Source organism: Ambystoma mexicanum, chromosome 1p, assembly GCF_040938575.1.
Source record: "Ambystoma mexicanum isolate Mex_15411 chromosome 1p, UKY_AmexF1_1, whole genome shotgun sequence".
In the NCBI taxonomy this organism is placed as follows: domain Eukaryota; kingdom Metazoa; phylum Chordata; class Amphibia; order Caudata; family Ambystomatidae; genus Ambystoma; species Ambystoma mexicanum.
The window spans coordinates 977,814,963-977,838,967 of NC_090921.1; the positions used below are offsets into that span (position 1 = coordinate 977,814,963).

Sequence of the window (24,005 nt, forward strand, 5' to 3'; positions counted from 1 at the left end):
CCTTGTGCCAAAAAAAGATTTGACAATGCGCCCAGTATTGGACTTACGGCCTGCCAACAAGTATGTCAAGCCCCAAAAGTTTTGTATGACTACGCTACAAGAGATAATCCCCCTCCTAAAAAAGGGGGATTACATGGCAACCTTGGATATGAAAGATGCCTATTTTCATATTTCCATGTTCCCAGCGCACAGAAGGTACTTGCGCTTCAAGGTGGACAGTCGGCACTACCAATTCAAGGTACTGCCCTTCGGGATAGCTTCGGCACCAAGGGTATTCACCAAGGTACTGGCGGTGGCGGCTGCACACCTACACAGGGAGGCAATCCCGGTGTACCCTTATCTGGACGACTGGCTCATAACGGGGGAAACCCCAGTAATTTGCAGGACAAACATTCAAAGGACTATCGACCTCCTCCACGAATTAGGCTTCTCAATCAACGAGAAAAAGTCAAGCCTGGTGCCAAGCACCTCCAAACAGTTCCTAGGAGCAATCCTAGATACTCAAGAGGGGTTGACCTTTCCTTCAGAGGAAAGAATTCGGAATATACTACTGCAAATTCCGCAATATCAGTCCGGTCACCAAATAACGGTACGCAAAGCAATGCGTTTACTGGGCATGATGGCGTCGTGTATTTACCTGGTCCCCCACGCGCGCCTGCGCATGCGTCCCATGCAGGAATGGTTGGCGAAACAGTGGTCTCAGGCAAGTGGTCAGCTGGACGATCTAGTGATCGTTTCGCCAACACTAGTACAAAGCCTTCACTGGTGGACAAGAGAGAATCTTGCACAGGGAAAACCCTTTTACGATCCTTAAGTACAGGCAGTAGTCACTACCGATGCATGTCTGACGGGGTGGGAAGCTCACCATCTCCACCACACAGCTCAGGGTCTCTGGTCTCCCTCAGTGGCCAAGAACCACATCAACCTGCTAGAGCTTCTGGCAGTATTCAGAGCGCTTCAAGCGTTCGAGCCCCACCTACTAAACCTGTCAGTGCAAATCCGACGGACAGCACAACAGCCATGTTCTACCTGAACAAGCAAGGAGGGACTCGTTCGCCAAATCTGTCCAAGCTTGCCCAGAAAATCTGGATATGGGCACTCAGACGGAACATCTTCCTGTCATCACAACATGTTCCAGGGGAGCTCAATTCCCTAGCGGATGCTCTAAGCAGAGACTCCCTTCCAGAGGAACACGAATGGGTTCTACACAGAGAGGTCGTAGAAAATATCTTCTCTCAGTGGGGTTTCCCCACTATAGACTTATTCGCCACAAGCGAAAACAGACAATGCCCAGAATTTGCATCCAGGTTTCCCCAAACAGACTCCCAGGGGAACGCCCTGTGGATGAACTGGTCAGGGATGTTTGCGTACGCTTTTCCACCAACTCCTCTTATCAGGAAGGTGGTGAACAAGATGAACAGTGAGTCGATGACGCTCGTCCTAGTTGCTCCCATGTGGGCAAGACAACCGTGGTTCCCACACCTACGCAGGATGGCGGTGTGCGAGCCCATCAAACTTCCAGCCTGGTACAACCTACTGTCCCAGCACCAAGGTCAAACAGTGCATCAGCAACCCAACTCAATGAACCTGGCAGCATGGCTCCTAAGGTCATAGAGTTTGGACATCTCAATTTACCACAGAGGTGTATGGACATCCTAAAGGAATCTAGGAAACCAAACACAAGGCACTGTTACTTTGACAAGTGGAAGAGATTCGTTATCTGGTGCCAGAGTAGACAAATCAACCCAGTTGATTGCACTCCTTCCACTATTGTTACATACATGCTCCACCTGCTAGACGCAGGATTGGTTTTTAACTCACTGAAAGTACACCTGGCAGCCCTGTCGGCATACACCACTTCCCATAACAAGGTCTCGTGGTGGAAAGTACCAGTAGTTAAAGCCTTCATGGAAGGAGTAAAGAGACTTCACCCTCCTATTTCGAACCCACCACCAGGGTGGGACCTTAATGTGGTGTTATCTAAGCTCATGGGACCCCCTTTCGAGCCCATGCATAAAAGCAGTCTCAAACACCTGACTTATAAAACGGCCTTCTTAGTAGCTATTACTTCTATAAGAAGGGTCAGTGAAATTCAGGCTCTGTCAGTGCAGGATCCCTTCTTTACTGTCCATAAAGACAAACTGGTTTTACGCACACACCCTAGGTTCTCACCTAAGTTTATATCTAAATTCCACTTAAACCAGTCCATCGAGCTTCCGGCTTTCTTCCAGGACCCTCAAAGCTCGGCTGAGGTGAAACTACACACCCTAGATGTGCGTAGGGCGGTCCTCTACTATGTAAATAAAACCAGACCGCTAAGGAAAACAGATCAACTGTTTGTCTCCGTAGCTACAGGCAGAGAGGGGGATCGCGTCTCTAAAGGTGCCATTTCGAAGTGGATTATTAACTGTATCCAGCTGTGTTACTCACTCTCTGAAAGAACTCTGCCTTTCAACGCCAAGAGCCCACTCTACTAGAGGCATTGGGGCCACTCTGGCTTTCATTGCAAATGTACCCCTTGACACCATTTGCAAAGCAGCTACTTGGAGCTCTATTCACACTTTTACTCAGCATTACTGCATTGACACCCATTCCAAGGCAGATACACAAGTGGGACAAGCGGTTCTAAGACACTTATTTGCTCATGACCCTTCTCACATCCCACCTCCTTCTTCAGGTACTGCTCGCTAATCTATGCAGATTCCACAAGCCTCAGAAGGGATACATTACTCACCGTAATCGTATTTCTGATGCTTGTATCTGCTTAGATTCACATGCGACCCACCCTTCCTCCCCTCCGAGAGAAGGCGCATGGCTGCTTGTAGCCTTACCTTTCTATCTATCTGCTTGGATTATCTGTACTCACGCTACTCCTCATGCTACCTCATGTCAGAAAAAATACAATCTGAGGATCCTAGACGCGTGTGGGATCTTGGGTACAGTGGACGTCACACTAGGGATAGTATTACTAGCACGCCCTGTGTCGACGCCCATTTTCGAGTTTCGAAAAACAAACTGTAATACTCCGCAGCTTCCACTAGATGTCGGCCTATGCACAGCATGTGATCTAAGCAGATACAAGAATCAGAAATACGATTACGGTGATTAATGTATCCCATATATATATAACTTCTAGCAGCTTTGAACTGGAATTCCTCAAAACGATTTTTCCCATCTCCCTCTCTCCACCCCCCTGAGAAGAGCAATCCCCATACGATGAAGTGTGCGTTGGCATTGAAATGGTCACAGTTAGAACTTCACGAGACTCCCCTGATGGGGAAATCGTGTTCAGTTGTTAGCTAGAAGCTTCTCCAGTTTCACATTTTACAACATCATTCAGCTCATAGTTTAGCCTGTATCCGTTCAAGGGGCGGGTCGTTCTCTTGGTATCACCTTGACTGATTAATTTAATACTCCCGGCATGTATTTATCTACAAAGTCCATCCATAGCACGTCACATTGCATAGCTTCCCCATGTAGGGAAAGAGTTTACCCCAACCCCTTTTTATTTTTAACTTCAAGCTACTTGCACCAGTTTGTGAATCAGATCCCTTTGCTAGTGAAAGGTAGGGTAGGGGCAAATTGCATGAGATACATAGGTGTATATTTGTGAATCACTATGGATGCAAAATGTATGGGTGGTCGTAGGCGCACTTTGCACCTACCACACCTTTCATCCTCAGATGGACTTCTTTCTGAATTGGACCTACTCTGTTGGTCTTGATAACTGGTCTGATTGCTGAAGTCTCTGCTCCCTGAGCTTAAAAGGTGACTCCCAACAAAGCCAGTGTCCTCATCGGAGGGAAATGTTGTTCAACATGTCTCTCACACTTGAAGGACCAGGGCTAGCTTTCTCTTGTAGAATAGTAGCTTGCCAGTCTTGCTCAATGTAATACGACAATACTACGGTTTGTGACTCAGCAAAGCCTGTCCCATGTCTTCCGTAGGACTGTCGTGTCCGATGGCATCCGTGAACTGGTGCAGGATGTTGTTTGCTGTCCCCCTGCTGCTGTTCATACGCCTTCAATATGCCGAAGGTAAGTGATTTTATTTACTAGAACATGTTGAATAAATGAGGGGAAGAAAACAGACACTCAAATACGTTATGTCATTCGTCTACCACAGCAACTGCTCCAAATGTAGACTGAAAGATAGAATGCTTGAAAAGCCAATTGAAAAATCTGCAAAACACAAAATTCTTGATTTGAAAATACAGAATAAACAGAACAGTTGAATTTTAAAATGACTTATCGGAGGGGTGAAAAAGGGCAAAGACTGATAATGCAGACAGCAACAGTATTGTTGGCTAGAGGTTAGATGAGGGTAATGGAGGTACTTATGATGTGACGTCACCCCATTGAAGAATTTATTGGTATAACAGAATTCAGAAAGCGTCGATGTAAGCAATGCAAGGGTTACATGAGCCATCATGTGTTTCAAAGAAACATTTCAAAACTGATTATTTTTCATTTCTTAAACTATTCGATGTAACCTTTTTTGTTTGATTGTACTCATGATTAAATTAGATGATCACTATGAGAACCGTAAGATTTAAACATCAAAGTTTGAAAATGAAATGTCGAAAATGAAAGTAATAAAGGGCCCCTGATGTATGATTTGAAAAATGTGAATTTGAAAATATGTCTTTACTTGCTCTGGTGTTGAATGTGTTCATGTTATTTTCTAAAGTGACTTCTATCCTTCTGCTATTACACTGTTGCATCTTCCTTTGTATCTTCTAATTCATGTTCCCCACCCTGCAACCATGCACTTACTTCTTAACATTTACCCAGCTGATAGTCCCTCCTCCTCGCCCCAAAAGTGTGCCCTCCTACTTTTTTTATTATTGAAACCAGTTGTCACCCCGTGTCTGCCGTCACCTTACCACTTCCTTTTGATTACTTTTCATGGGTAGCTTCATTCCTTCAGACGTTTTCTCACTTTTGGTTTTCAAACTTTTATGTTTTCAAACGATTTCTTTAAACGTTAATCTTTGAAATTCTATTTTTGAAATGAATACCAGATATCTAGAAATTAATTCTTCTGAGAGTGAAATGTTTTCATTCAAGATTTATGCATTCCATCTTAGTTTCAGGATTTTCTATTTTGGACGAGTAGCGGTATATTGATGGAAATGAGAGTACCAAATTGCGCAGGGTATTTCCTTTTGGGGGAGTGTTATGAAATCTTTTCTTTTTGCTGCTTTACTCCCATAGCCTTCTGAGGGACACCCTTTATCTTTGCTTTCTTTTGACTCCTGACCTGACTCCTGACCTGACTTTTTGGATGTAGGTTAAGCCTTCTGCTTTACTTCCCTTCAATATGTGCTCATTCCTGTGGGGAAACTGATCAGTCCATAAAACTATCAGTACTGAGAGACCATATATATAAGACCTCCTTGCGGAGGAAGGATAGCTCCAGGGCATCCTGTTTGTCTTGGAAGCCCCTTTCTCTCTTCCGCCCAAACCGTAAACCCTCTCAACCTTGGCTTACTCCTCAACTCCTCTCTATGAGGCGCCTTCTCCGACGTCTCGAGAGACTCTGGCTCAAAACTCCCTCGCTTTCTAACCAAACCTCTTACTTCTCTTACCACACAATCTACGACTCTTGCCTTGCCTCAGCTAAATCCTCTTACTACTCTAACCTACTCTAATCTCAAGCCACTCACCCTCACCGTATCTTCCAAACTCTCTCTCGACTTCTCTCTCCCCCTACTCCTGATCCCTCCTCCAATTCTTCACTCTCTCCTTCTGATTTCGCTAACTTCTTCTCCTCTAAGATTCTTACCCTTTGGCAAAAAATCCACACCCCTCAGATTTCACATCTTCTCCTCCCCCTTCCCTCATCCTGCATGTCCATCTTCTCTCCCGTCTCCCCTTCCGAAGTCTCCACCGTCCTATCCAAATCCCACCCCACGTCCGCCCCAACTGACCCTCTCCCTTCCCTTCTCATCCCTAAGATTTACCCGCTTCTTGTCCCCTACCTCACCTCCTTCTTCAACATCTGTCTCTCCTCAGCTACCTTTCCCCCTGCTTTCAAGCATGCTACGATCATCCCTATTCTGAAGAAACCTTCTGCTGATCCACTTCTCACCTCTAACTTCAGACCTATCTCTCTTCTCCCATTGCTCTCCAAGCTTCTTGAGCGCCTTGCCTACTCTCAACTCTCATCCTTTGTCACTAATTCCTCTCTCCTACCACCCTACCAATCAGGCTTCCGTCCCAAACATTCCACTGAAAGTGCTCTCACCTCTATCCTTAACTCCCTTCTTTCTGCTCGCCATGCCAAACAATCCTCTGTCCTTATTCTCCTCGATCTCTCTGCAGCCTTTGACACTGTTGATCATCCCCTCCTCCTTCACACTCTTTCCTCCTTTGGCTTCAAAGGCTCTGTTCTCAACTGGTTATCCTCTTACCTCTCTTCCCGCTCCTTTACTGTCTCCTGGGGTGGCCGGTCCTCTCCTACCTATCCTCTTGAATATGGCGTACCCCAAGGTTCGGTACTTGGTCCTTTCCTCTTCTCTCTTTACACCTCCCTCATTGCTCCTGTTATCTACTCGTTTGGCATCTCCCACCACTTCTATGCCGACGACACTCAACTCTTTCTCTCTTTCTCCCCCTTCTCATCTGACCTTCATCAAAAACTCTCTTCCTGCCTTACTGCCATTAAGAACTGGATGTCTTCCCGCTTTCTCTCTCTTAACACTGACAAGACCGAAGTCGTATTCTTTCCCTCTGACTCTCTTCCCTCTCCCTCTCCCTCTCCTCCCCCATTCATCCACTTTCCTCCCTCCAATCTTCCTATCCCTCTTCAAGCTCGTAATTTAGGCGTTCTCTTTGACTCCTCTTTGACTCCTGTGTCTCCTTCTCCCAACATATCTCCCTCACTTCTCGCACCTGTCGCTACCAACTCTTCAATATTCACAAAATCCAACCCTCTCTCACTTTCCACTCTACCAAACTCTTAATCTCCTCCCTCATCTTCTCCCGCCTCTTCTACTGCTCTTCCCTACTTCTCATCTTGCCCCTCTTAAATCCATCTACCACTCTGCTGTTCGCACCTTCTGTCTCCTTACCTCCCGTGACTCCATCTCTACCTCTCTCTCTTACCTTGGCTGGCTTCCTTTTCACTCCCAACTTCTTGTCTTCAAATCTCTCCATGGTCTCGCTCCCCCTTATCTCTCCTCCCTTCTCACCTTCTACTCCCCCTCCCGTTCCCTTTGGTCCGCTGACCATTTCCTTCTCACTGTACCTCCGTCCCCTTGTGCCTCCTCCCGTTTCCACTCCTTCCAACTCCTAGCACCTCTACACTGGAACTCCCTTCCTCTTGATATCCGTTCTACCCCCACCTTCACTTCATTCCGCACTTCCCTTAAATCTCTCCTCCTCCATTCTCCTCCTTGAAACCCCTCCCCCCTTCTGCTTCCCCCTCCTTATTCTTTCCCCTGACTATCTCCCCCCTCTCCTGCCTCCCCTCTCTCACCCTTCCCATTCCCTCCTCCTACTCTTCTCCTCCACTCTCCCCCATCCAGTCCCACTCCCCTTTCCTCCCTATCCCCTTCAGTTAATTTCTCTTCTCACTGTTTTGTTGATTGATTGATTCATATTGTAATTGTTTCAACCTTTATATTGTTTATGTTTTATGTATTATGTTGTTCCATTGTACAGCACTTTGGTGTAAGGCACTTTATGAATCAATAAATACAAATACAAATACAGCGCAGCTCAACACAGGTTTGAGTCCCGATCCCGTGCTTAGAAACCAATTGTTGGTATTAAGCGCGTTGTAAAAGAACAATTATAATTATGAGTTTGGTGGTATCCGCTGAGATACCACCAAACAGATTTGCCGTTACTGCCACTTGGTCCAGCGGAAATATCACCAGATTGCAAGTAGAGGTATGGCGGTGTTAGTCCAAATTTATGGAGTCCATGGGCCTCCCTGGGGATTTTGGCAGAATTACCACTGGCAGTAATTCTGCAGAAATTGCAGTTTGTTGACGGTAAGGTGGCAGAATTACCTCTAGCATTTTGTGTTTTTCCTACACCTTACCGCCAAACCCATAGTTCGACTGTTCGGTAATGCAGTGGTAACAGAGTTACTGTTTTTGGCCACAACGCTGAACTCATAATGAGGCCCATATATGTCTCTCTTTGTGAATTTCTTGTATTATTAGAATTGCACACATTACGCTCTAGTGTGGTTAGAATACTTTCTATCATTTTGACTTTTTCTGTAGTGGCTTTTTTGTTACATTTACAATGTGCATTGGATGAGCAGGTGGCAGAGGATATCTTTCACCATATTTTATTCTTTTTACTTGTGTACATTTGCATTTACCGCAAAGGGCTACTTAAGGTGACTAGCACCCTAACATGGCTGTGTCACAAGGTTTTGCTTGTCTTTTGGGTCTTTTGGGTCCTTCTTCCTGCCCTCTGCGGTCTGGAATTGCCATATATTGGAAGTCCTTTTCTGGTAGAAAGCAGCTACTTTCCTGGGAAAGGAGGCGGGTTGTCTGTTAACCCGGATGTGGGTGCTGGCACTGTCTGGTCTCAGTACACATCCTGGTGCCTGAATGTCTGTTGCAGGGCAGATGTTGTGGCCAGTAACTATCCATGACTGGATAGCCACTGCCAGTTTGAATGGTGTAGATCCTTACCATTGGTCGACCTGGGTGCACTTCCAGTCCAAATTGTGGATAAAAAGAGTGTCCCTGCAGCTATTCTTCAGATCATACTTGGAGGCAAATCCTCTACGAAGAAGAGCAGCTTCTTGACGACCTCAGGGTGACACCAGCAGCTGACAAGCATCAACTCCAGTTTTTATTTTTATTTTATTTATTTTTAGAGCGCACTGCAGCCCTCGGGCATTGAGGCACTATGAAGGACATGTAAGAAGGCATGATTAAGGGTTACAAGAATGCAGCCCCACAAAAATACATGGTGCAGAATGATAAAATACATGGTGAACAGTTACAATCGGCATTCCAGGGAGGCAAACAGTGAGTGCATCTGCTTAAGGCTATTCAGGCATCTGTTTAGACAAAGAGCCTAGTCTTGATGGCTTTCCTGAAGGCAGCGTGAGAGTCAATCTGCCACAGTTCTGGTGGGAGAGCGTTCCAGTGGGTGGCAGCCATGTTGGGGAAGCTTGAGCCGCCAGCGCGCACTTTGTGTGTGATGGGTGCAATTATTCTGTTGGCGTAGGCCGTTCTAGATGGTCTGGAAGCGGTGTGGGGGATGATTCTGTGGGCTAGGTAGGGTGGCGCCAGCCCATGGAGGCATTTGTGCGTCAAGGCCAGTGTTTTGAACACAATCCTCTCCCTGACGGGGAGCCAGTGAACCATCCTCCTGGTTTCCGAGATGTGGTCGCATCTTGAGGTGCCTGTGGTGGCTCTAAGAGCGTTGTTTTGAGCTAATTGGAGTTTAGCCAGGTTTTTGCGAGAGGTCCCTACAAAGAGTGCATTACAGTAATCGATCCTGGAGCCGATAATCGCCCTGGCAATAGTGAGACAGTTTTCTTGGGAGAGGAAGGGTCTAGCTGCCTTGAGCAGTTTGGAGTGGTATGCTGATGCAGAGGCGACGGCATTAACTTGCCTGTTCATGGATAGGTCAGATTCGATGTACACTCCCAGAGTCTTAATAACTTTGGAGACTGCAATGGGGAGGTTGTCGATAATGAAGGATAAGTATTGCTCGTCCAGTTTTCCTAGGGTGCCTGAGGATCCAATTAGTAGAAGTTCTGTCTTCTCACTATTGAGACAGAGCCAGTTCTCTGCCATCCAAGATTGGATGGTAGAGTAGATGGTATTGAGGGTGTTAAGGTCAGACTGGTAGTCACCTGAGAGTGGGATTAATACCTGAGTATCATCCACGTAGTTGGTGTAAGAGATGCCTAGGGCGTCCAGAATTAAGAAGAGTGGCCTAGTAAAGAGATTGTATAATGTGGGGGCAATACAGGATCCCTGTGGTACGCTGCATTTGATGTGACTAGGGTCGGCACATGAAGAGTCAGAAAAAACCTTCATGACTCTATCCTGTAGAAAGGAGGTTATCCAGGTACAGGCGCTTGGAGAGAAATTAACTGCGGTGGAGAGGTGGTGACATACGGTCTGTTGATCCACCAGATCGAAGGCAGCGGAGAGGTCCAGTAGGAGAAGGAGCGCAGGTTTGCCGACGTCTCTGAGATCGTCCATTTGGTTTTTTAGATCAAGCAAGGCAGTTTCCGCGCCATGTCTCGGACGGAAGCCGGATTGGCGTAGACCGAGGAGGTGGTTGTTCTCGATGAATTCTTGGACTTGCAGATTAGTTGCTTTGTCCAGAATTTTTACTAGGAACGGCACAGTGGTAATAGGCCTATAGTTCCCAGGGACTAGAGGGTCCAGTGATGGTTTTTTCAGGAGTGGGTGGACCCATGCTTCTTTGAGTGATGTAGGGACGTGGCCTGTCTGGAAGGAGGAGTTGATAAAGGCGGTAATGACTGGGGTGAGGGCAGAAGTGCAGTCTTTGATGACCTGAGTAGGACAGGCGTCGCCTTTACAGTTGGAGGCTTTGATGGAGTTGAGGAGAGCACAGACCTCAGATTCAGTCATATCCCTGAAGTTAAACACAGGAGAGGGGTTCTCAGAAATAGTTGGAGGCGCCATGTCACGCGGTTTGGGAAGGTGGTCCGAGAGTGCTTTTTGGTGGTTTAGGATTTTGGTATGCAATGCTTCAAGTTTGTCCAGGAGGGCTGTTTGAATCTTGTTGCACCATGCTGTGTCTTTTAGTATGGTGGAGGGGGCGGGGTGTGATGCTGGAAATGCATCAGAGGGACAGGGCCTCTGAATCCTTGTCCTTTACTGCCTTTTATCGTGTGTTCTGTCATGTTTTCTGCCCAGAAGTCCATTTGGGACTCCTGGCAGTGCAGCTCTCTTTTGGTTTGGTGAACAGACCCATGGGATACCCTTATGGCACCCATGGGTAGGGGTACAACCCTGTGCCCCTAGTGTATGTTTTTGGGCACCTGTGGGTGGCCCACAGAGCAGGCTATGGGCTGGTGGCAGCTCCATGCTGAATTTGACAGGTGCTCTGGGTGTCCTCCATTTTGGGATACCCAGGCCCTGCCATTGGGATCAGTTGATTCCTGATAGAAAACAAGATGGCCCCTGTGGCCTCTTGCTTTCTATTGCCTGTTATCTTGTTTTTCCCAAAGTCCTGGGAAGCCCTGACTCTGTCCCTTCCCCCTGACTGGCTGTTGGGTGGAAGTTCCATATATGGTGTTGTTGTGAAGGCCCAGCTAGACTGACTGGAGCCTTCCCAGTGACTGTATGTTGTGGGTACCTCCTGTGGGTGGGACCTGGGTGAATGGAGTGTGTGACCAATATACACTCCTTGTTGTGGTTGTCTGGTTTCTGGCATGTGAGACAAAGACTGAGACAGCCCTGCCCGAAACTGGCCTGAATGCAGTGTGTAGTGTTGAATGGCTGGGTACTTGTCCCAATCCACATTCCTTGTTGTGAGTGTCTGAAAGGGAGGAGTGTGGCCTGAATGCACTGTGTGCCTGATTGGCTGACTGACTGCATGAATGCCCTTCTGTGTGATTGGCTGCTGTGTGTGTGCCAGCAGTGTGGATGAGAGACAGAATAGTATATCTGGGGACCTCTCACCACTGGAAATTGTTCAGAAGCGTTCAGAAGCTGAGTCTCCACTCAAGAGTAACTGGAACTGCTGATCCTCGACGTCCAGCTGGAAGAAGAAGACTTGCTGCTGCATTTGCTTCGACAGATCTGAAGGTTGCCGAATTCGTCGAGGACTGACCCGAGAGAGGACCTGGTAAGGCGCCCTCTTCCCGTGCTCCGAGGGACCATCGAGCACCGCTACATCTTCGCCGAAGCGCCCTGGAAGTCAGACCCTCGAAAGGCTGCCGACCCGAGACGGGACCGCCGAGGAGATCGAAGTGAAGCACCCGGACATCGACGCCGTCGAAGTCCATTGCCGTCGACCAGGGTTCGCAGGTCTGTGTAACCGCTGGAGGCCCGTCGAAGTTGTGTTGCCCAGCCGTGGGAACCACTTGACGCCGTGCCGCCGACGACCGGAGCCGTCCGCTCCTTGCCTAAGAACATTTGAATCGAAGGACTCCCTCGACTGCACCGTCGACCGCTTTATCCTGCCGGAGAAAGTCGAGGACGACCAACGCGCCGAGGAGAAACCACCCGAAGACCACAAAGACTCGAACGACTCGACGCCCTTGTTGGGCCTCCGTCTGCACAATCTTTGCGGTCCAGAACAATTGTCATCGAGGTGCCCCGCACGCCTCCGCCTTGCAGGACGCCAACGCTCCGTCGTCGACGAGCACCGCTTGGATCGAAGCTGCCGCCTCATCGACGCCGTTCTACCCTGTTCGTTGTCGGACGTTCGACGCCCCGTGTCTCCCGCTTGAAAGGGAAGGCATTCAAGAAGGGCCGTCGATTCCCCGACACCGAACACCGAGTTCCCTGACGTTTCTCGACGCCTCTCGACGATCCGTGACTCCAACTTTAAAGGGGGTCACTCAAGAAGGATCTGTCGACGCCTCTTCGAAGAACTCGACTCCACCAGGTACATTGGGGGGGTAAAAACATTGTAGGAGAGAATAAGACTATTGAACAATATATGGACTGGGCTTGTGTTATATCTCTTTATTTTACAGGTTGCCCAGGTGGGGGGATCTCCACACAGAACTGTGTCCAGTGGTAGGGGCCAGTATTCTGCCTATTGTTTCAACCCTCTGTTATCTCTCCTCTCTCTAGTGCTGGTTTCCTTCTTATTGATCTGTGTGACATTTTGACAGTATTGTGGATGCACTTTAATGAGGTCTAATATTAGTGGTACCACTTTAGAATTGTAGATATTTACCATTATTGATTTTCCTGAGCACAAAGTGCGTTATTGTGATAAGTGTACATAACCTTTGAATATTAATTATATAAAGACTGTGTTTTCAGTAATACAGTGTGTGGACATTCCTTTGTGGGGGCTTGGGGAATACACTGTACTTAAGAACCAGCCTGCATCACCTCCTGAGAAGCTAGGCCTTGATTGCTCGTCCCTTGCTACCGTAATAGAGAATCTTGGCTGGGGTCTTCTGTGCCTCTCTTCTACCATATAGGGAGCAGAAGTACAGACACCCCCTACCAGTCTTTACAGCTGGTGGCAGCGGTGGGATGCTTATGGTTTTAAGAATCAGTGTATAACCGTGCCACTTACAAAATATCTGCACTTTATTAAATTAAGGTTTAGTTGTGTACACGATAACTGCGTTACAAACAATGGAGTCTATTGCAAATGGCAAATTGACTCGGATGAGCTTGGAGGCTCTCCAGAGTGCTTGTGAAGCCAGGGAGTTAGACTTTGTGGATAGGTCTAGGGCTGAGCTGATAGCTGCCCTGGTGGACTACCAGACTGATAGTGAAACTCTTGATGAGGGGGGGAATGCAACCAATGAGGACTCTGCCCCTGGGGTTTCTGCTGAATCTGTTTCTGGGAATGCCGCCATTCCTGCTGCCTCTGTTCCAAACCCCAGCAATTCCTTGGAGCTTGAGTTATTAAGGATGAAATTGGCCTTTGAATACCGCAAGTTGGAAATAGATGCTGAGCTTAAGAAAGAGGAGTTGGCTCAACAAGTGGAGCTCAAGAATAGGGATCTTGAACTCAGAAATAAGGACCTTGAACTCAAGAGCCAGGACACTGAATGTCAGAGAATCCAGCTAGAGAAAGCTAGAGTGGAGACTTCAGCTAAAACCAGTGAGAGTGTCAGGTCCCCAGCCACCAAGTTTATGAAAGACTTGGTTGGTGTGTTTGTGGAGGGTTCAGATATCCTCCAATGGATTGAAGCGTTTGAAATGGCTTGTGCAATTCATGATGTGGATAAAAGAGATTGGGCTAAGTGTTTGTTAAGCAAGTGCCTCAAACTGGATATGACTGTATTCTGAAGCTGAGTGTGGAAGAAAGGGGTCAGTATGAGTGTATGAAGTATGCTTTGATTGCCAAGTTTGGCAAGACACCTACCCAATACCTTAAAAGGTTCAGGGATTTTAAGAAAAGAGAGAATGTGTCTTGGGTTGACTGGGTGAGTACTGCGCACATGAACATGATGGGGTGGATTGATGGATACAAGGTTAAGACTTTTGTTGAGTTGTCCCACCTCTTGTTTTTTGAGCATTTTTTTGAAGCCTGTTCACCAGAGCTGCGTCAGTATGTGGCTGACCAGAACATTTTGGACCCCTTTAAGCTGGCTAGGTTGGCTGACAAGTGGGTCTCCCACCGGGTGTCCCCTAAGGACTCCAGTGGGAAGGACAAGGACAAAGAAAAGGGGGCCTCTCAGAAAGCTGAGGAGTCCCACAAGCAGTCACAGTCGGGTAAACCTAAACCTTCCTCTCCCAAGACCCAAAAATCTAGTGGGGATAAGTCATCTGTGGGTGGGAATAAGAGTAGTGGTCCACCTGCTGCAAAGCAGGCTCCCAGTGGTTCCAGTACCGTACCCCGCACGCCTGGCACTTGTTGGGACTGTGGGGCTCTGGATCACAAAAGGGGTGACTCCAAGTGTAAAGGTAAGGCACTTGGAGTACAGGCTGTCAGCCTGACCTACCCTTACCCCGTGTCTGAGGTGGAGGCCACTGTCCTCCCCTCCTCTACCGGGATCACATTTGGTGCCCCGGTAGAGATTTCCTTAGTGTGCCTTGGGGCCTGGGACCAGTATGCAGAAGTACTGGCGACTATCCCACAGAACACCCGTAGGTTTTTAAGAAGTGTCCTCTTGAATGGCCAGCATTCTACTGGTTTGAGAGACACTGGGGCAAGCATGACAGTGGTGGACAGGACCCTGCTCAAGCCAGAGGACTATGTAGGTGCTCCTCTGAGAACCACCAGGTTAGCTGGGGGGCCTCCCAAATTATCGCCTGTAGCCCTAGTCACACTCATGATTGGAGACAAGACAGCAAAGCTTCCTGTCCTGGTTCAGGACAATGTCCCTGCTAACATTCTGTTAGGTAATGATCTAGTAGAGTTGGGGTTGATCTCGGATGGTCTTCCCCTGACTGCTGCTGCGGTCACTAGGTCACAGGTGACACCGGGTCTGGCTGTGAGTCAGGTCCCCGAGCCAAAGGCGAGGCCTAAGGCAAGAAGAAGGAAGACCAAGAAGGCCACCTCTGTGGGGGGAACACCTTCTCTTCCTGCTGTTCCGACAGCACCCATTGGGATCCATGCTCCGGACGGCCTGGGTCCAGTGGAAAACCCAAACTCAACTCCTGAGGGAGAAGAGACAGAAGACTCTCCTGTGGGAGAGGTTCTCAACCCGGAGGATCATCCCGACCTTCAATGCTTGTTAGCTGAAGGGGGACCCTCCCGGGCAGACTTCTGTAAGGGACAGAGAGAGTGCCACTCTCTCGAGGGACTGAGGAAACAGGCCCTGTCCCAGGCACAAGGAGAAGTGCCTAGGACATTCCGGATTTATTGGGAGGGTGAGCTCCTTGTTAGTGAGCCCACTAAGCCTGAACCTGGTGCCCTCAAGAGGTTGGTGGTACCCCAGGTTTACAGGCCCTTCTTACTGCAGTTGGCGCATGAGGTGCCCTTGGCTGGTCATCTTGGGACCAAGAAGACTAAGCAGAGGCTCTCTGCCCATTTCTACTGGCCACGGATGGGAGTAGAGGTGGAGTCCCACTGCAGGACCTGCCCAACTTGTCATCTGGCAAGACTGGAGGCAGGGTCATTGCCCCACTGCAGCCATTACCAGTGGTTGGCACACCATTTGAGAGGGTGGGTATCGACATCGTCGGTCCCCTTGACCCTCCCACTTCAGGTGGACATCGGTTCATCCTGGTCTTGGTAGATCATGCCACCAGGTACCCTGAGGCAATACCCCTTCGGACTGTTACTGCCAAGGTGGTTGCCAGGGCTCTCCTGGGCATTTTCATCCGTGTTGGATTCCCCAAGGAGGTTGTCTATGACAGAGGATCCAACTTCATGTCTAGTTACATGAAAACCATGTGGAAAGAGTGCGGGGTAACCTACAAGTTCTCCACCTCTTACCACCCCCAGACCAATGGTCTGGTTGAGAGATTTAATAAAACTCTCAAGGGCATGCTAGGGGCTTTGGAAGAACCCCTAAGGAGGAAATGGGATCTCCTCCTGCCATGCCTGCTGTTTGCTTACAGAGAGGTACCTCAAGATGGTGTTGGTTTCAGCCCCTTTGAGTTACTCTTTGGACATCCCGTGAGGGGGCCCCTCGCCTTGATCCGAGAAGGCTTGGAAGCCACCCCTCCAGGTCCCGCCAAGCAAGTGGGGGACTATGTGTTAGGCCTCAGACGGAGGATGACACAGATGATGGGTCAGGCAACAGCGAATCTCAAGGCCAGCCAGGAATTGAATAAGTACTGGCATGACCTTAAAGCCTCGCAAGTGGATTGGACTCCGGGACAGGAAATCCTTGTGATGGAGCCTACCAAGCCTAGAGCTTTGGCAGACAAGTGGACTGGACCCTTCAGGATCATCTCCAAGATGGGCGAAGTCAATTATCTGGTTGACATGGGAGCCGCTGGGGTAGCCCCTCAAGTATTCCATGTTAACAGGCTCAAGCCTTTCCACCGGCGAGCAGAAGTCTCATGTCTCTTGCTAGCTTCAGGGCAAGAAGAGGATGAGAGTGAGCCCCTTCCTGATTTGCTGCATAGCAACCCTCAGGATGGCTCAGTGGAGGGAGTACAACTCTCTCCGGATTTGACAATAGAGCAACAGAGGGCCTGCAGGGCTTTGCTCCAACAGTATGCCTCTCTGTTCTCACTGACGCCAGGCCTTACACCGTGGTGTAGGCATGAAATTGACACTGGTGACAGTGTGCCTGTCAAAAGCAGGTGCTATCGTATGTCAGATACCGTCAAAAACCACATCCAGGCTGAGGTCGCCAAGATGTTGGATCTGGGTGTTATTGAACCCTCCACCAGTCCCTGGTCCAGTCCAGTGGTCCTTGTCCCGAAGGCAAGTTCCCAGGCGGGTACCAAGGATTGGAGGTTCTGTGTGGACTACCGAGGAGTCAATGCCGTCACCAAAACTGATGCGCACCCATTGCCCAGGGCTGATGAGCTCGTGGACACCATAGGTGCTGCCAAATTTGTGAGCACCTTTGACCTTACCTCAGGCTATTGGCAAATAGCTCTGACGGACCATGCCAAGGAAAAGACGGCCTTCTCAACACCTGAGGGACTCTACCAGTTTAGGGTCATGCCTTTTGGGTTGAAGAATGCCCCTGCCACCTTCCAGAGATTGGTCAACCATGCGCTCAGTGGGCTGGAAGCCTTTTGTGTGGCTTACTTAGACGACATTGCCGTCTACAGTTCCACCTGGGAAGAGCATATGACACATCTGGATTAGGTGTTGCAGGCCTTGAAAAGGGCTAACCTCACTATCAAGGCCACCAAGTGCCGGATAGCTCAGGGGAAAGTTACCTATCTTTGTCATGAGGTAGGAGGGGGTCAAATCCAACCTCTCTCCAGTAAAGTACAGGATGTACAGAACTGGGAGACTCCCACTACTCAAACCCAGGTGAGAGCCTTTTTGGGTCTCACTGGGTACTATCGCAATTTCATGGCAGACTATGGAACCATAGCTGCACCCCTGACAGCTCTAACTTCACCCAAACAGCCTAGGAAGGTTAATTGGACCGAAGACTGTCAGAGGGCCTTTGATGGCTTGAAAGAAAGTCTGTGTAGGGCACCTGTGTTGTGTGCGCCTGACTACAGCCGACCCTTTATCGTCCAGACGGATGCCTGCGACACCGGAATTGGAGCTGTCTTGTCCCAGTTAGATGACAAAGGGAGAGAACATCCTATCATATTCATCAGTAGACAACTCAAGGGTAGAGAGCTTAGGTGGGCTACTGTTGAAAAGGAGTGTTTTTGCATAGTTTGGAGCCTTAGGCGTTTTAGGCCCTACCTTACGGGGTCTACCTTCAAGGTCCAAACAGATCATAAGCCCCTGAAGTGGCTTATGCAGATGAAGGGTGAGAATCCGAAATTGCTCAGGTGGTCCATTAGCCTGCAAGGGCTAGACTTCACCATAGAGCACAGACCAGGGAAGAGTCACGATAATGCAGATGGCCTTTCCAGAAGGTATGTTGACCGTCTGGATGAGGGTGTCTATCCCGTGGGAGATTAGACACCCTCCACCTCAGTCTGGGGGGGGCGACTGTGATGCTGGAAATGCATCAGAGGGACAGGGCCTCTGAATCCTTGTCCTTTACTGCCTTTTATCGTGTGTTCTGTCATGTTTTCTGCCCAGAAGTCCATTTGGGACTCCTGGCAGTGCAGCTCTCTTTTGGTTTGGTGAACAGACCCATGGGATACCCTTATGGCACCCATGGGTAGGAGTACAACCCTGTGCCCCTAGTGTATGTTTTTGGGCACCTGTGGGTGGCCCACAGAGCAGGCTATGGGCTGGTGGCAGCTCCATGCTGAATTTGACAGGTGCTCTGGGTGTCCTCCATTTTGGGATACCCAGGCCCTGCCATTGGGATCAGTTGATTCGTGATAGAAAATAAGATGGCCCCTGTGGCCTCTTGCTTTCTATTGCCTGTTATCTTGTTTTTCCCAAAGTCCTGGGAAGCCCTGACTCTGTCCCTTCCCCCTGGCTGGCTGTTGGGTGGAAGTTCCATATATGGTGTTGTTGTGAAGGCCCAGCTAGACTGACTGGAGCCTTCCCAGTGACTGTATGTTGTGGGTACCTCCTGTGGGTGGGACCTGGGTGAATGGAGTGTGTGACCAATATACACTCCTTGTTGTGGTTGTCTGGTTTCTGGCATGTGAGACAAAGACTGAGACAGCCCTGCCCGAAACTGGCCTGAATGCAGTGTGTAGTGTTGAATGGCTGGGTACTTGTCCCAATCCACATTCCTTGTTGTGAGTGTCTGAAAGGGAGGAGTGTGGCCTGAATGCACTGTGTGCCTGATTGGCTGACTGACTGCATGAATGCCCTTCTGTGTGATTGGCTGCTGTGTGTTTGCCAGCAGTGTGGATGAGAGACAGAATAGTATATCTGGGGACCTCTCACCACTGGAAATTGTTCAGAAGCGTTCAGAAGCTGAGTCTCCACTCAAGAGTAACTGGAACTGCTGATCCTCGACGTCCAGCTGGAAGAAGAAGACTTGCTGCTGCATTTGCTTCGACAGATCTGAAGGTTGCCGAATTCGTCGAGGACTGACCCGAGAGAGGACCTGGTAAGGCGCCCTCTTCCCGTGCTCCGAGGGACCATCGAGCACCTCTACATCTTCGCCGAAGCGCCCTGGAAGTCAGACCCTCGAAAGGCTGCCGACCCGAGACGGGACCGCCGAGGAGATCGAAGTGAAGCACCCGGACATCGACGCCGTCGAAGTCCATTGCCGTCGACCAGGGTTCGCAGGTCTGTGTAACCGCTGGAGGCCCGTCGAAGTTGTGTTGCCCAGCCGTGGGAACCACTTGACGCCGTGCCGCCGACGACCAGAGCCGTCCGCTCCTTGCCTAAGGACATTTGAATCGAAGGACTCCCTCGACCGCACCGTCGACCGCTTTATCCTGCCGGAGAAAGTCGAGGACGACCAACGCGCCGAGGAGAAACCTGCCGGTGGGTTTCCCGCCACCCGAAGACCACAAAGACTCGAACGACTCGACGCCCTTGTTGGGCCTCCGTCTGCACAATCTTTGCGGTCCAGAACAATTGTCATCGAGGTGCCCCGCACGCCTCCGCCTTGCAGGACACCAACGCTCCGTCGTCGACGAGCACCGCTTGGATCGAAGCTGCCGCCTCATCGACGCCGTTCTACCCTGTTCGTTGTCGGACGTTCGACGCCCCGTGTCTCCCACTTGAAAGGGAAGGCATTCAAGAAGGGCCGTCGATTCCCCGACACCGAACACCGAGTTCCCCGACGTTTCTCGACGCCTCTCGACAATCCGTGACTCCTGCTTTAAAGGGGGTCACTCAAGAAGGATCTGTCGACGCCTCTTCGAAGAACTCGACTCCACCAGGTACATTGGGGGGGTAAAAACATTGTAGGAGAGAATAAGACTATTGAACAATATATGGACTGGGCTTGTGTTATATCTCTTTATTTTACAGGTTGCCCAGGTGGGGGGATCTCCACACAGAACTGTGTCCAGTGGTAGGGGCCAGTATTCTGCCTATTGTTTCAACCCTCTGTTATCTCTCCTCTCTCTATTGCTGGTTTCCTTCTTATTGATCTGTGTGACATTTTGACAGTATTGTGGATGCACTTTAATGAGGTCTAATATTAGTGGTACCACTTTAGAATTGTAGATATTTACCATTATTGATTTTCCTGAGCACAAAGTGCGTTATTGTGATAAGTGTACATAACCTTTGAATATTAATTATATAAAGACTGTGTTTTCAGTACTACAGTGTGTGGACATTCCTTTGTGGGGGCTTGGGGAATACACTGTACTTAAGAACCAGCCTGCATCACCTCCTGAGAAGCTAGGCCTTGATTGCTCGTCCATTGCTACCGTAATAGAGAATCTTGGCTGGGGTCTTCTGTGCCTCTCTTCTACCATATAGGGAGCAGAAGTACAGACACCCCCTACCAGTCTTTACACGGGGGGAGCGGGAGATTTAAGCTCCCTGAAGATGGAGAAGATTTCTCTCGTTACTGATTTGGCGTTGGCAATTCTGGTGTTAAAAGATGCCGCCTTGGCCTGAGTGACAGAGTTTTTGTAATCTCTGGAGATGGTTTTGAAGGCTGCTTTGGAGGCGTCTGTGGGGTGTTTTTTCCAAATGGCAAGTGCTGCCCTCTTTTTAGCACGGAATTCCATTAGTTCTTGGGTGAATCAGGCATTGGCATGTTTGTTTTTTTGGGTTTTTTTTAAGGTGAAGCACCACTGAAGCCCTTCTCCTCTGCCTGATCTCAAGAAGACTCTCGTCCGTGCTTCGACCCCTAGACTTGTGGTAACAACTATACTCGACCTCTGGGCTACCTCAATGCAGCCATCACCGTTCTGAGTGCATCCTTGGCACCCGGAGGATCTTCACCATATACAACAAGATGCCTTCTTGCTTCAACGGAAGCCATGGTGGACCTGCTTGTTTGTTCGTCTCTGGATAATCGCCTGTCACTGCCCGACTGTGGTAACTCCAGTTGCAATCCATCTTCCTTGTTATATTAGGAAAATTTGTAATGCGCACATACACCCAAGGGCATCTTGGCGTGAGGAGAGACACAACAAGAATCAGCAGAAAAGAGTAGTTTTAAGTAGGCGACTGAAGTTCAGATGGTTCTCGATAGACTTAAGTTTAAGAGCGAGACTATTCCAAAGTTTACCAGCCGCTACAGAGAAGGCCCGAGCACCAACTCTCTGAAAGCAAAACTTGGGAACCACGACCAAACAGTCACCACCATAGCGAAGAGTCCGGTGGGGAATATAGTGCTGGAACCTGTACAGAAGGAATTCCGGTCCAACCTGATTGAAGGCTCTGTGAACAAGACATAGAGATTTGAAAGCAATCTGCTGTTGCACTGGAAGCCAGTGTAGATGGTGCAGTACCGGGCTGATGTGAAAGCCATACAGGGTTGCAGTAGAAACTCAGCAGCTAGGTTCTGAAACAGTTGCAGCCGGTGGATAAGACCAGCCGGCTGGGCCAGATAGAGGGTGTTGCAGTAGTCAATCCTACTAGAAACAAGATCAACCACCACTAGCAGACGAAGTGAGAATGGAAGAACGGGTAGTATTTTAGGGAGAACCCGCAACAAGAAGTGTCCAGACTGACATACCGCGCTCACCTGTTAGGACAGTGAGGCAGACAGATAAACCCCCAGGTTCTTTATCACCATCACCGGAATGGGGAAGGTACCGAGTGAGGTAGGCCAGAAGGGAGAGGACCAGGAGTCAAATGCAGCTGAGGTTCCCACCACCAGGACGACCGTCTTTTCTCCGTTAAGCTTGAGCCAACTGGCGCTCATCCAATCGCCCACGGCTGATAGGCAGTCACACAAGCGAGACAACACTCCATCCTGGTCAAGATCTAATCGGACTAGGATTTGCGTGTTGTCCACATAAGAGTAACACCTAAAGCCATGGGAGTGGATAAGAGCAACCAGGGAGCAGACATAGATGTTAAATAACATCAGGGACAAGGAGGAGCCTTGGGGGACCCCACAAGAAAGAGAGTCAGAAGAAGAAAGAAAGGGAGGTAGAGATACAGACTGACCACGACCGGTCAGGAACGAGGTGAAGCAAGCTAGTACGGGAACAGAGATTCCAAGAGAGGCCAGGCGGGAGAGGTGGAGGGGGTGGTCAACAGTATCAAAAGCCGCTGACAGATCGAGCTGTATCAGGGCCCCCACCCCACCATCAACAAGCCTGGTAAGATCATCCATGACCGTTACTAAGACACTCTCAGTACCCCTTCTGGGACGAAAGCTAGACTGAAAAGGGTCGAGCACCGCAGAAGACTCCAGTAAAGAGGACAGAAGAGGAGAAATTAGAGGCATTCTAGAGGTGTCCTGAGGTCACCTGCACCAGCTCTTCTTTGCTTGGGTGTTCAGCTGGAAGGTGCCTGGAACCAATACCTAAGCCCTGGAGTCAGGAGGGTAAGTTAACAAACCTGTCAGTTTCCCCCTCTGTTATCCATAGGGTCACATGGGCGTAAAATCCTGTCCCTAAATCACTCTTCCCTGACGTTCGTCGGTGGAGGCCTTCCTAGGCCTACCCTAATGTATTTGGATTGAATGAAGTTACTTACCTGAACTTCACTTTACTTTTTTACTTTTGTATCATAATCGCTGGCTTTGCCCGATATCTTCGTAAACCTACCTGAAAAGTATAACTTTGGAACTGATGACTTTAGGGCACAAGGCCCCAAACCGTCTTAGGGCAGGACTCACAAAGGGTTGGGTAAACTATTGTGTGTTTTTTACAAAGTCACTTTACTGAATTTCATGCATCTGACTCCTTACCTGTATTGCATTGGCTATTGAATAATATGATGTCTTTAATCTCCTAAGGATGTTTTATAGTAAAGGTGTGACAATATTTGACTAGAGGTTTTACCTGCTTAGTGTGTATTTTAAATGCCTAATAAATCAGTGCATTTGTTGTACTTACCTGTATAACTGAAGTTAATGGTGTTGTGCTGTGGGGACTAATTGTAACTTTAGACCACACTCACAGCCCTCCTGAGACCAAGCCTTGCCCTCTGCTACCTTACCTTGATTGGGTTTGTCTATTCTCAGTATCTCCGTGTTCACCATAATAGGTTGGCCTCCCAAAATCTACCCCCAGGGTTGATGTTGGAAATCCATTTTAAGAGGGAGTTATGTGGATGCACATGATTCTTTCTTGATTATTTTTTCTTTCTTGATTTTTTCTTCGATAAATGTTGTAAAAGCATAATTTTAATGAATGTGCATATTATTCCATAACCTTAGTAATAATTTACAACGGACTACTTCTACAACCACTCACTATTCATTTTATGCTCTACAGAATTTTACAAGATGACCATTTCTTCCTAGTGAAGAAAAGTGTGTTTGCAGATTTTCTAGCATTAAACTGTTTTGAAAAACACATTTTTGTAACTTGTACTTGGCATCGGAAAAAAAGAGAGAGCAGGACAGTGTTTGCTTTTTATTTCCAGAAAACACAACTAAAATACGAATTTATAATGACAGAAAACCCACAAGTATATAAAAAAAGAAAGATTATTAAATGAATGTTACAATTCCTAGGTCATGCCATAGACTCACAAAACATATATCTTATGTTTCCATCTTTAGAAACAGTTAAAAATAGGTGGAGGATGGCGACCGTGTAGATGGGAGCCCCCAAAAATAAAAAATAAAAATGTCGACCTTTTTCGGAAAAATTCTTTCGTAAAAACACTGTTGTAAAAATGGATGTCAATGATATGAAATAGAACCTGTGTTTTTTTCCATTTCCACCCTCATCTTGTGGTTGAAATGGATAGTGTACAGCATGAAAATATTAACAAGCCCACACAACGGCTAAACTCTCC

The 24,005-nt window shown here is 48.5% G+C and overlaps 1 protein-coding gene across 2 annotated transcripts in view; it reads left to right on the forward strand.

The window, feature by feature from the left end:
* Positions 1–24,005, forward strand: part of ADGRG5 (adhesion G protein-coupled receptor G5) — a 651,384-nt gene that overhangs the window by 78,875 nt on the left and 548,504 nt on the right. For both annotated transcript variants that reach the window (XM_069654199.1, XM_069654209.1), the window contains exon 2: positions 3,948–4,037. In XM_069654199.1, the coding sequence (XP_069510300.1) occupies positions 3,962–4,037 (76 nt within the window). In that variant the 5' untranslated portion in view covers positions 3,948–3,961. The remainder of the gene's footprint in view (positions 1–3,947; positions 4,038–24,005) is intronic.